This window comes from Centruroides sculpturatus, unplaced genomic scaffold (assembly GCF_000671375.1).
Source record: "Centruroides sculpturatus isolate CEXI.00-Female unplaced genomic scaffold, Cexi_2.0 scaffold1117, whole genome shotgun sequence".
NCBI lineage: Eukaryota > Metazoa > Arthropoda > Arachnida > Scorpiones > Buthidae > Centruroides > Centruroides sculpturatus.
In genome coordinates this window covers 395-13,694 of record NW_019385276.1, presented here as the reverse complement: position 1 = coordinate 13,694, position 13,300 = coordinate 395, and the positions used below count along the sequence as shown (strand labels likewise).

The following is a 13,300-nucleotide window of genomic DNA, read 5'->3' as shown; positions in this document are numbered from 1 at the left end:
TTGTTAAATGGGAGGATGCCAAAATTCTTACAAAAGTACGCTCGCCAACGTTGTCATCCATAACTGAGAAATGCGAAATTTACAGAGCGAGTTTGGCTGACAGATGTTTAAATTATAAGGATGTGATATTGTTACTGTCATCCTGGAAATACATAGTAAGAAGTAACACGCGTAATAATGCGTCTGCCGTGACTCAATAGATATCTGGGTTAATGTATAAGGAATTGTTCCTTAGTGTTTACGGACAATCACTGTATTTTATTTTCATTTTTTGTGTTATTTTGGTTTTTATTATTTATTGTTTTATTTTGGTTATGCTTATTCTATTAGTTTAATTTAAACGTATGTTCTAATTTGGTTTAATTTTGAACGTGTTCGATTTTGTATTAGAGTCGAATAACAGTAACCTGAAGATGCCCATAAATTGGGCCGAAAACGTTAGTTTTGTGTAATAAATAGATGTTCTCAGCAATAAGGCCAATTATATGCTTTTTTCAATCTCGTCTCTGGTTTTGTAGATTGCATGATACTTTTTACTTAGTTAGCTGTCTCTCTTTTTCCAGATAATCTTAATTTTACCTCAGCAGCATAAGTAATTTTGTTTGAGTTTTGATCATTGACAATTTCCCAAATTTTTCTCATTTTTTATCTCAGTCCGGTTTTTCAAAAATCCCTTTTGGGATGTCTCATTATTTGTTTTTGTGGGGTTGCACGACATTCACTAATTTGTGACAAATCAACATTTTAGATAATTATCTGATCATTGAGCCATAAATGACTTATTGTTGAAAAATGTTTGCTATTTTGATTGTCTCTTCCATCTAAGACTTAGATCAATGGATAAAAAAGAAATGATTCAATGTAATTCATTTTCCATAACTTGATTGGATTTGTTAAATTAAACTTTTCTTTAATGTAGTCTACAATAATATTTTGTAATTTGGATGACCTGCTTATTATTTTATCTTTTTCTGTTAGTTTTTCAAAAAGTTCCCTCCTGATAACTACCAATTGCCCATGAAACAAAAAATGGTTTTATATCAAAATCCACACATTTCCGCAAAGAAATATCTGTTAGACATAATTATGAAACTGTCAAAGATCCAGACAAAATGAAATTAAAATATAGAAAGACAGAAAAAAGATGCCAAAGTTTTAAAGGTCTACTTATTTAAAATAAAGTGTAAAATTCCCTTTCAGTTTGTGATTATTTTATACAAAATCTCACCATTGACTGTTATTAATAAAATATAAGTATTAAAATACATATGTTGGTGATTACTATCCATCTTAATATTCAATAAAAGCACTCAAAACAATGAGCAAAACGACTATTTAAAACAGGTCCAAACATGACACTAACATTATGCTTCCAACAAGATATAAAACTTATTTTATAACTTACACATTAATCTAGTTACTTTTTCAATATTTAATATTATGATCATGGACGTAGCCAGAGTTTTGTTATGGGGGGCCTAGTAGAGGCCAAGCTGACACAAAATTGAATTGTTTCAAATTATTGTTTATTAAAATGAAGATTCCATGACAATCGACAATAACTTAACACACATGAAATATGTGACTTCCTTTAATCATAACATTGGGAACAGGGGTAGCCGTTGGTTTTTTTTAGTATTCAAAGTTTTTAGCGTAAAGGTTTTCTTTCTTTTTTCAAATTGGCTCGACACTTTTTCAGCTGTGATTTTCTGGTGGGGGGCACCAGGTTCACTGGAGGGGGCTGTGCCCACCCAGGCTCCCCTCGCTACGCCCATGATTATGATGATTGAATTTTATCTTATCTGTGTATTCTTTTTTTTATAGAGATTTTGGAAACATAAGTCCAGAAGTACAGTTTATCAATAAAACCATAGGTGTAAGTTTGTTTCTTGGATCCTTTATTGGTGCCACCATATCATCTCGTGATGCCATAGAGACTGTGTTGAGGAAGTATCGGTCAAATGTGTACGTTCATCAATTCGAAGCAAAAGTAAGAAGTTTATTTAAAAATTTTTAAATGTAAATTGTTGGTTAATAATTTTAAAATTTATAAAATTACAACAATTATATTCAAATAAATACTGAGAATTCTGTATTTTTAGAGCTAAAGTAATGAGGGCAAAGTCTTTCTCAATCAGATTTTAAATCAATAATTAAAGAATGGAAAATTCTGAAATGTTTTACAAAAATCTAATATGCTTTATAGAATAACACAAATTGACCAATTTTCGTTAATTTTTATGCTTTCCTTTCAATATTGATATGCATTTAAAAGAACTATGAATTTAAATGTGTAAATATTTAAATTTGTAAATATTAGTAAATATGAAAAAATTTACTAAGGATTTACAAACAGACTTTTGTCCTGAGTTATGTACTTGCTTTACATTTTGACTTTGCAATTTTTTTTGTTATGTAAGAGGAAACTGGCAAATGACATAGTCAATGGTCTTTCTATTGCAAAGTTTTTGTGTGTATTAAATAAGTAAACAAACAAATTTAGTAATTATCTAAAGTGTTACAAAATTATTATAAAAAATCTTATTACTACACATAACTTGAAATGCATATACAGTGGTGCCTCGTATAACATACTTAATCCATTCCAGGTGCACATCCATTAAGTGAAAAGTCCATTATACGAAATGCATTTTCCCATAGAAATACATGTTAAAACATATAATTTGTTCTGCAGCATAAAATAACCGTACTGTACCATAAAAAAATAAAAATGGAGCAGTCACCAATTATGCCGGATAGTCAGATGTTGTGAGAAGGAGATGGAGGAACACTTTCTTCACACAGATACAGACTTTTTACACATTGCAGCAGGTTTCTTTTTATTGTTTTTTAATCGGAGTCAGATTCAGGAGAGGCTACCAGAGCTTTCAGGGTCAACTCCTCTTGTTCCATCCAGCTGTTGTTGGCAGCTGGCTTCTTGAAAAGCATGTCCAAGGTGGTCTGTTTCTCTCTCTTTTTCAATACCTGTCAGAAATGACAGGCAAGGGTGTCGTAGAGATCATTGATCCTGTTGTCTTCTGGCACTGATGGAAGGTTTCTTCACAGTGACAAGTGTTGAGATAACTGAGAGTTCCATTTGTGGGTGCTTGGTCCCTGCTTGACAGTTCCTGAGCACTGCCAGGGACACTGGAATGGAATTATCTCCAAGACACCTGAGCTGTGAGGGGGGATGAACTTACGCACTGTGCTGTAACATCTGGCAAATGTTGGAAGAGATAGGCTCCCCTGTGTAGTTGTAGAAGGGAACTGGCAACACATCATGGTGTCGTTTATGTGTAAACCAAAGGAGCCACTGGAATTTCTTATCCAGTTTTGCCTTTGTTGCTAAACCTGATATATTTTAAAACTATACACCAACCAATGCTGAATATTATCAGGCTTGAAACAGCTATAATATTAATAATTTATAAGACAATTTGGCACTAGAGTTAGGTGTTAAATGCCATCTCTTGATAAATTTAATAATTATAATTTTAATTAAATAATTTAGAACTACTGGAAGAAAAGAATTGGCCTGGAGCTCAAATTATTGTAAATTATTAAATTTAACAAGATATGGCACCTAACACCTAACTCTAGTGCCAAATTATNAACGATTGTCGTATTGAATCATGCTACTTTATCACTACTATTAATTAAATCTGAGTAAGTTAGTACTAGAGGTAGGCATTAGACTCCATCTCTTATTAAATTAGATAATTATAATTAATATTTTCATTAAATAATTTAGAATATTCTGGAAGAAAAGAATTGGCCTGGAGCTCAAATTATTGTAAATTATTAAATTTAACAAGATATGGCACCTAACACCTAACTCTAGTGCCAAATTATCTTATAAATTATTAATATTATAGCTGTTTCTAGCCCAATAATATTTGGCATTGGTTGGTGTATAGTTTTTGTTGTTCGTGTGAAGCCTGAGGCAATGCTGTGCAAGTTTTCTAGCTGATCATAGAGACACCAAGTCACAGACTTTGCAGAAGTGTAGATGGGCCACATAGTTAAAATAATGTAGATGACATTACTCATTATTTTCCAAAATAAGGAATCTATTTGCACTGATCAGCAAATTGAAACAAAGAATTTTCAAGTATATAATTGACCTGCAAGAGCTAGGATTCAGACTCACTGTAATCCAAATTTAATGCCTTGCATGAAAATTTGCAGAAATATCCTATAACAAACATTCCTTCAATTGAGAACATTAAACTGCTGGTGAATGGTGGTCGCAAGATTTCAAGAATTGTTATGGGTTGACAGTTTGTGTTCCAGAAAATATTGCAGCTTATGGGGGACCTATTCTGAGTTGTATTGTTAAGCTAATGAAGATTATGATAACCAGTTTCTGTTGGAACTATGTGATTGGCATTTAATCAACTGTGAGTATGCTGTTCTGAACCATATGTTTTGTTTTCAGTTCTGATAGCCAGATGCGATAACTGAGCTTTTCTTTTCGATCACTCTAGAGCTGTCGTTAGGAACATAACAAAAGTAAAAAGTACATGACGACTTTAGGTGTTATTAGGTGTTATAATATTACTTCATGAACAACTGGAGAGAGAAAATTAGCATTGTACATTGTCAATCTTGGTTTTTTTGTCTTTGAGATAATGCTTTTCAAATGAATAATACATGCTTTAAAGAACTTTGTTGTCTTCCGAAACCATTACTATTACATTTATGTAATGAATTACAAGAAAAGCTAGGTCCAGGGCTGGATTTACATGTAAGCTATGTAAGCTGTAGCTTAGGGCCTTGAGTTTCAAGGGAGCTCAATAATTTCTACAAAAAAGAAAATTGAAGTCAAATTTTGTAATAATTTTTTTTTTTTTTACAAACCAATGAAATATACTTTACTTTTTATTTGGTGTAGTATTTAATTATATTAATAACCAGTATTGTTTATATTACATTTCTAGTGATTTCTTCTTTTTAATATAAAATTCATTTGACTTTTACGGGTAGCTTTTTTTGATAACTTGTAAATATTCACGGATTACATTATATTTCATTTGTTTAATTCTATACTACTTGTAATTATGTAAAAATTATTTTTATATCCTTAAATTTATTTTTCATTTAAATTTATTTTCTGTCCCATCAAAAAGTGACAAAAATGAAATTTTTAGTGTTTTACTTTTTAAATTATTCCTTATTTTATAATATGTTGCAAATACTTTTTAACAATAAAACATTTACGATTAAAATTAATATGTTTATGTTAATTATCTTTTTTGTATGATCGACTTCTAAAATTGTAAAGGGTTGGTAAGGGGCCTCACACAGAGTTCAGCTTAGTGCCTCAGAATGCCTAAATCGACCTGGGTGGTGAATCTACTGACAATAGTTTGTAGTTTATCTACATAGTCTGTACCAATAGGTTAGCATTCAGTTTTGGAGATGTAAATTTCTAGTAATGATATATATGTGGATTTTTTTAATAACTCTCTCTTCACTTGTCAGCTTTAATTAACATTACTTCATTATGTTTTAGCCATTTCTTGCTTTCCTGGATGTGAACCCATGTATTTCTGTCTTCTGCATCACTCTATTTTTTGCACTTTGCAGAGAGTCTGCCATCTGCGGAACTCTTTGTGTGTCATTATAAGCATCTTGGACTGGGATTTTATCCACATTAGGGATGATGTTTCTGCCCATACCTTGGTGAAGCTTAGTGCTAACATATGTCCATATTGGCAAGCTTTAATTATACCATTTGGTAGGTTAATGTGATCACGTTAACCTACCAAACTGTATAATTAAAGCTTTCTAACAGATTAATAGAGGCCAGATTAAAAGAGCATAAATATGACATACTTAAAGGTGATTATAACACTGCCTTAGCCCAATATACAAGCAAGCTTGGAGTGTTCCCATGTTGGTAAGATGCCAAATTGTTAAGAAAAATATTTGATATATAAAAATTAAGTAGGGGGGCGCTAGAGTCGCTGAGGCTGTTGGCGTGTTTTGAAGTGAAGTTGTACCTGTTGCGGCTAAGCTTTTGTGATTGCTTTTATTATGGATAAATTTGTTAAAATTAAAGAGTGTGTGGATCGAGATAGTGCCAAAGAAAAGGAAGCAGCTTTCGAGAAGAGCGCAAAGATATTAAGAACACCACCAGGTAAACGTTTGCGGTCCTGTTCCACGGGAAGTGCTGTTAAAGTGAGAGACTCTAGAAAGAATTTGGATCAAGAATTATTCTTAGAAGAGATAAGAGGTATGTTCAGTGAAATGAAGGATGCTATAGAATTAAAAATAGAGACAGAATTAGTAAAAGACAGTTTTGTGCAAATGAACGATAAGATTAATATATTGTCAGAGAGAATCAATAAATTAGAATCCGTGTACGACTGCTGAGATGATCGTAATAATATGCAAGTTGTCACTACTCTAACCAAAAGAGTTAACACACTTGAAAGCAATCTAAGGAAAAGAAATTTGGTACTGTTTAATGTGGAGTTGAGTGATAGGGAAAATCCTTTTGATACAGTATCGAAGTTAATTCGGNAAACAAATTGATAGATGGAAAGAACGAATACCGTTTATAGTTATGAGATGCATAGAACTAGAACTACAAAAAATGAAGAATGTGCTGAATAGTTCTGGGTTGCTACGATATTATCGCCCGGTTAAACCTGATTTTGGCATGGCAGGGTATTTAAGGGATGCTGGAATCTCGATTGCGATGAAAAAACAGATTGCGAAACTGCGGTTAAACTGTTATATGTCAAGAAGTGCTTCTTTGGTGTGTAAAATTTGTAACCAGGTCTGTAGTTACAATGATTGGTGCTTCCATATGTTTAGCAATTGTGGAAATGATATGTACGGGGAATACTTAAGAATGTTGCGTGGTGGTTTTAACTCAGATTTCGTGGATTTGTTAAAATTTAACAAGATGTTAAAGAAATTAGATGGTTTGAGTTAAGCGAATTTATTGTTTTGTTTTTCCCCCCTTTGATATTGTATTGAATTATATGTCAAATAAAACTATTATTATTATTAATTAAGTACAGTAGACCCCCTATAACACGGGTTCATATAATATGGATTTGTATAACATGGCAAAAAAATTGCGATTGTATTCGTATAAACACGCTAAAAGAGACTTGTATAATACGGTAAAACGTCGTCGCCGACTCGTGTTGCAACAGGATTGGTCAAATCTAGACCAATAGTGGATATTGCACAAACTGTTGAGTTTAAATGAGCACTGGACCTAATAAAAAACATTTATTATTCAACGGCCATAAAAATTATATTTTTATTAATGATGTCTCCAAAGTTCAGCAAATTTTTTGTAGAAAAATAACTTATCAGAAAAAGCGCCTGCTGTTTGGTGCGCTGCTCCACGATGAAAACAAGCTTAAGCAATTGTGTCGTCAAACGATGCACACTCAGTAAGTAATCTTACAATTTTTTGTTTATAGCATAGTTTATATGGATTATTCCCAAAAAATCATTTATGTTTTGGAAATGTTGAGTCAAATTAGTCTAGAATTGATTAACTTTATGGAAGAAAACCTTTCAAACAGCCGTAGTCCATAAACTGCACATGTGCTGGGCTGTGATTGGCTCATGTATTTAAGTGACTTGTAAAACACGGAATTCGTATAAAACGGAACATATCTACCATGTTATAGGGGGATACTGTATAATTGGAGCTGTCAACAGCTATAAAGTAGCAAGCCAAGGGCTTTGCATTAACAACAGAGAAAGCATTAATGTATCCCAAGCATGACAAGCATTATTCTCTAAACTTATTTGGCCTCTATTTGAAAAAAATTATAGACCTATAAATTTTCACTGTTGTCCATCCATCCATCTATCTTTCCTTAATCTCAATGACAGAGTTAGCTAGATGAAAAACAAGACCAGATATAGAAACCTTTGGTGCAGGAGGCCCAATTAACTATATATGAACTTCTGACGCAAATTGGAAGTCACATTATTTTGATTAAAAAATTTTCTCGAGAGGTGTTATATGGATGAGCGACACAACTCTATTGCTAAAGGAAAAATGATGTAAAGGGGCAAGCCACTACTAATTTGAGGTGGATTACCAGCCTTCAATTTTTAATCATATTTTTAATTAATTTAATTTAAAATAAATTAAATTAATTAAAAATATGATTAAAAATTGCAGTCTGGCATTGTGACAATGTCACAATGAATAATTGCTTCTAATAATAATTTTTTATTAACCATTCACTATTATTAGTTATTATCAAAAAGTAATTTTATTTTATTTTTAAGTTTATAAATATCGAAATAGAACGTAAGAAATTTAAATAATGTCAAGAAATCTTTGAATTATTCCATTTTGGAATGCAACATAACTCCTCCGTATTTGGACAGATTCTAATTTAAGGAAAACCTGTAAATCAAGCCAAAAACATTTGTTTTAAGTATTGAATGAGTGCTGGAAATGCATAAAAAGTGTTTGTATAATTTAACAAAAATTCCAGCTTTTAGTCTAAAGTTTAATTTGAAATATGGAGTTACTGTCTTTTCATTTTGTCTATTTGTTTATGTTCAATCTTTCCATGTAAAGAATTTCTGAATAGCTTGCAAATTATGGTTTGAAAAGTTAGTTTTAGTATAATCCTGAACTCAAAATATTTAATAATTATTTCTGAAACTATTTTATATTTTTGTAGAGGCATTTTCAAGATAACATTACATTAATCATGATGAAGAATGCATTTAAATGGGCTTGGAGATTGTCATTATTTTCTGGAATGTATTCGTAAGTTATCAAATTATTTGTTATTTATTCTATTCTGCATTGGCATATTGTGCATTATTTTATAGGTGTGCACGTTCAGAATTATGAGATGATAATGGAGTAAAACTTAACTTACTAAAGAAAATTATTCTTACTTCCAAAATCACATGGACTCCATTACATATCATTCAAAAAATGAAAGATATCCTCATACTTAGGACTTGACTTTATTTTATGTATTCAGGAACACATATAAAATAATTTTATTTATAATTATAATTCATTCTCCTCTATTAAGTGCAAAAATATTTCACTTTTTTCTCAGTCAAGAATTGATTAAACTTAATTTTTTTTTTAATCACAAATTTTAATTTTTTTTTTCAGTTGATAACATTGCAAATGCATTAAACTCTCTTGACACATTGTATTCTTTGGAAAATGTTTTACATATAGAAACATCTTTCACACTGATAAATTGTGTTATAGGTATACTATACATACACACACACATCTCACACATATATACACAAACATCTCAAAGTCCAATGTTTATAAGCCAAACCAAACGATTGTCGTATTGAATCATGCTACTTTATCACTACTATTAATTAAATCTGAGTAAGTTAGTACTAGAGGTAGGCATTAGACTCCATCTCTTATTAAATTAGATAATTATAATTAATATTTTCATTAAATAATTTAGAATATTCTGGAAGAAAAGAATAGGTCCCGAGCATGACTCTAACATGCAACTCATACTTATCGTGTGGATGTGTTGCCAATTATGCTACCAGACCTCTGTTCAATTCTCCTCTTCCAGACATATGTCATTTTAAATACAGTAATACCTCGACTTACGCTATCCCGACTTACGCAAACCCGGAGTTACGCGATTTTCAAATCTTGTCGATTCGTCTTTTGTTTGAGCACCAAGCAACTCTCGATTACTCAATCCCCCCCACACTATTATTTGGCTTACATGTTTGGACATGTCGTGCGGAATCGACACATAGCCACAATTTATTTTGTGTTATTTATTTCTGTATTTGTTATATCTACGGAGACTTGAGAGACTCTACATGGTGATTTCTTCTAACTGTGAACGAATCAAAAGACGAGATAAAATTAACGAGAACATTTATTGGCTTACATACATCCGACTTGGGTTTTACACATATTGTGAAATTATACCCCGACTTACGCGAGTTCGACTTACGTGGTTATTGCTTGGTCCCACCTATCGCGTAAGTTCGGGGTATTACTGTATAACGTGGATGGTTATATTTTTTTATTTTTTAGTTATAATTATTAATGGAAGCATTTATTCTGCAGTTTCATCCAAAACTAATGTTTTTTTTGGTTTATAAAAATTGAAGCAAAAGACTGGTTTTTTTTTAAATACATTAATTTTTTCTTGCAAGATTCAGTCTTTTTATGCATTAGGTTGAATTGATGAGCAGAATAGTGGATGCAAAAGGCATTGGGATACGTTTATTGATTAGTTCTTAAACACTAATTTGTTTGAAGGAATGGAAAGATGATCAACTTTATTTATTATAAACCTTGTTATATATTATGCTGTGCAATTCTCTGGTTTAATAAAATTTCAAAATCATTAAATTTATTCTTCAAAAAAATAATAAAGTGTAACAAGCTGTTATTTATTAAACAAATTAATTGTCTTGTCAGCTTCAGTTACAAGAAAATTAGATTTTATTTGAAATTTCTTTTTTATAGACTTGTAACATAGTATCTGAGTTTGTTTTAAGTCATCTCAAAGATGACCTGAACAAAATGAATATCTGGCTTTTAAATATTCCATGTTTGAAGGAAAAGTTAATACAAACTCAAACTGGAAAGTAATAGTAAATAGATATAACCTTTTACTCTCAAACAAAATATTTTATAAATTTACACAACCACTAACATTTTCAGTTGATTTTATTATCATCAGGAATTCTATAAGCATGAACGCTCTTGAGTGTTGAACACAAGATCGTGTTATTAATTAAACATTTGGCTTTTTTCCCATCTTTATATAGTTGATACGGGTACTTATACAAGTTTTGGGCACTTAGCCTCTCATCTTATGTTCAACACTCAATAAAAAGTAAAACATGGTTTCAGAAAACAAATGAACACTCTTCTCTAACTGCACTCAACTAATACTCACACCTCAACACAAAACCTTTAAAAATGCAGCCTTTTTATTCACTTTTCTAACATTTTCAGCCAATTTGAATGGCCTTCCTCAGAGACAGCAAAAGTTGAATTGAGGTATAAGCATGAACATTTGAACATTGTTTCAAAATGATGATTGAATGTTCATATTTATAGAATGCCTGATGATGGTCAGTTAACATAAAATTATTCTTAAAGCTGAAACTATTAAATAAGTGATGACAAATTGATCTTTTATAGGTTTCCAGCTGTGACAATGTTGTAAAAGAAAATGCAAATGTTTTGGCCATGTTCAGGGACAGTGTCAGTCTTCTTTGTATATTCAATAACATTATAGATATAATTTGTTTTTTATGAAATGACTGTGGGGTTTTAAAAAAAAATAAAAAGTTCTTGACATTGATGATGATGGTTGATGACGTAATGATATGAGAAACAAACTGTTCATTTTAAAAGATTTTAGTTCCAGAACCTTTTTTTTAAAAAAAAATTTCAAATTCAAAAACTGTTAGTAAAAAGAAAGAAGTCTTCTAAAATCCTGATGCTGGCCCCTGAATGTGGTTGAAATGTTTGCATTTTCTTTTTACAACATTGTCACTGCTGGAAACATACGAAAGGTCAGTTTGTCATCATTTAGAGCAGCGCTGTCCAACTTATCATAGCCCGCGGGCCATATTTTCTTCACCAAACATTTCGCGGCCAAGAAGGTTGATAAACCACATGACATTTGCATAGTGCTATGGTTCAGTAAGCACTAATTGGTCAGCGAGTCCGATGTTGATGCTATAAAAAGGCGACAGTTTGACACACCGGATATACGTCACTCTCGTCTAAGTTCGACTTGGGAATTTTTTTGTTCAATAATAAATGTGAATTCTTCTTCCTGGAAAAATAAGACCTAGCGCATTTTTCAGAGCAAAAATTAATATAAGACACTGTCTTATTTTCGGGGAAACATGGTATGACTCTTCATTGATTCTTAACTGAATTAAATAAAGGTGATAGAATGCCAAGTGTTTGAATTTATTACACTACATAGTGTTTAAGAATCAAAGAAAAGTCATAACACGGTTTCAGATTATCAATAAAGTGGGATGTCATTGGAATCAGTGAAATTAGGAGGAAAGGTGAAGAGCTACTAGATCTAACAACAGGCAATTCCCTTTACTACCAAGGGACAATGACGGGTGTAGGATTCCTAATTGACAAGAAATGGAAAAACAGAATAGTCGATGTAACAAGTACCTCAGAGCTTAACTTTACAGCTTACAAAAAGATACAACATACAGATTGTACAAGTATACGCTCCAATAATTTCACATCCAGATGAAGAGATAGAGGAATTCTATAATGATGTAGCTGAGACACTGAACAATAATAGAAGCCATTTCAAATATCTAATTGGGGACTTTAATGCCAAAGTGGGAAAAAGAAACAACCAGGAACAAGTAGTGAGGACCTATGGATTTGGTGAAAGAAACAAAAGAGGAGAAAGACTGGTGCAATTTGCAAGTTACCAGAACATGTATATATCAAATACATTCTTCAAGAAGAATCCCAACAGGAAATGGACATGGGAAGCACCAAACGCAATGACTAAGAATAGAACTGACTACATTCTTACCAACAAGACCCACATAGTTAAAGATGTCAGCATTCTTAATAAATTCCAAACAGACAATGACCATCGACTAGTCAGATCAAGAATTGTCTTAAATTTAAAACTAGAAAGACTTAAGTTAGTCAAAAACCAAGAATATTAGGAATCAACGTCCATAACCTAATGGAAAACTCAAATCAGTACCAAAGGGCACTAGACAAAAGACTACATGACCAAGTCAATAGCTCTCAGCTAATGAAAATCATTCTTGACTGTGGTAAGATAGTAGATCTTACAACAGTCAAGAATGATTTTCATTATGACCACAGCAAAAAAATGAACACAAGAAACTGTCCAACAAAACTAAAGATCTGTTAAAATGCAGACGGGAAATGAAAGCAAGTACTAATACACAGAGAATAGAATACAAAGAATTATGTAATACAATAAGGAAACAGGTTACAAAAGATATTAGGAAATACAATGAACAACTGATTGAGAGAATAACAGCTGAAATGTTGAAATATGCTGGCAGAAAGACATGGAAAATCTTGGCAAATATATCAATATATACATGGAATGCCTAAAGTCAAGATGCATACCAGATCATTGAAACAATGAGAATATAATACTCATCCATAAGAAAGGCAGCAAAGAGAATATTAAAAATTATAGACCCATAAGCTTACTCCCAATTATTTACAAAATATTTACAAAGATTATCAATAACAGATTAAAAACNTTTTTTTTTTTTCACAAACAATATACAATTT

At 31.7% G+C, this 13,300-nt stretch overlaps 1 protein-coding gene and 1 pseudogene across 1 annotated transcript in view; both read left to right on the top strand.

The window, feature by feature from the left end:
* LOC111637061 (RPII140-upstream gene protein-like) overlaps nt 1-10,214 on the top strand; it is a 15,254-nt gene extending 5,040 nt beyond the window's left edge. Inside the window, exons 2-4 of the mRNA XM_023382472.1 lie at nt 1,825-1,990; nt 8,679-8,767; nt 10,190-10,214. Coding sequence (XP_023238240.1) covers nt 1,825-1,990; nt 8,679-8,767; nt 10,190-10,199 — 265 coding nt within the window. The 3' untranslated portion in view covers nt 10,200-10,214. The remainder of the gene's footprint in view (nt 1-1,824; nt 1,991-8,678; nt 8,768-10,189) is intronic.
* Nucleotides 10,215-12,107: 1,893 nt separating this feature from the next.
* On the top strand, nt 12,108-12,985 carry LOC111637062 (annotated as a pseudogene).
* The last annotated feature ends 315 nt before the right edge of the window (nt 12,986-13,300 follow it).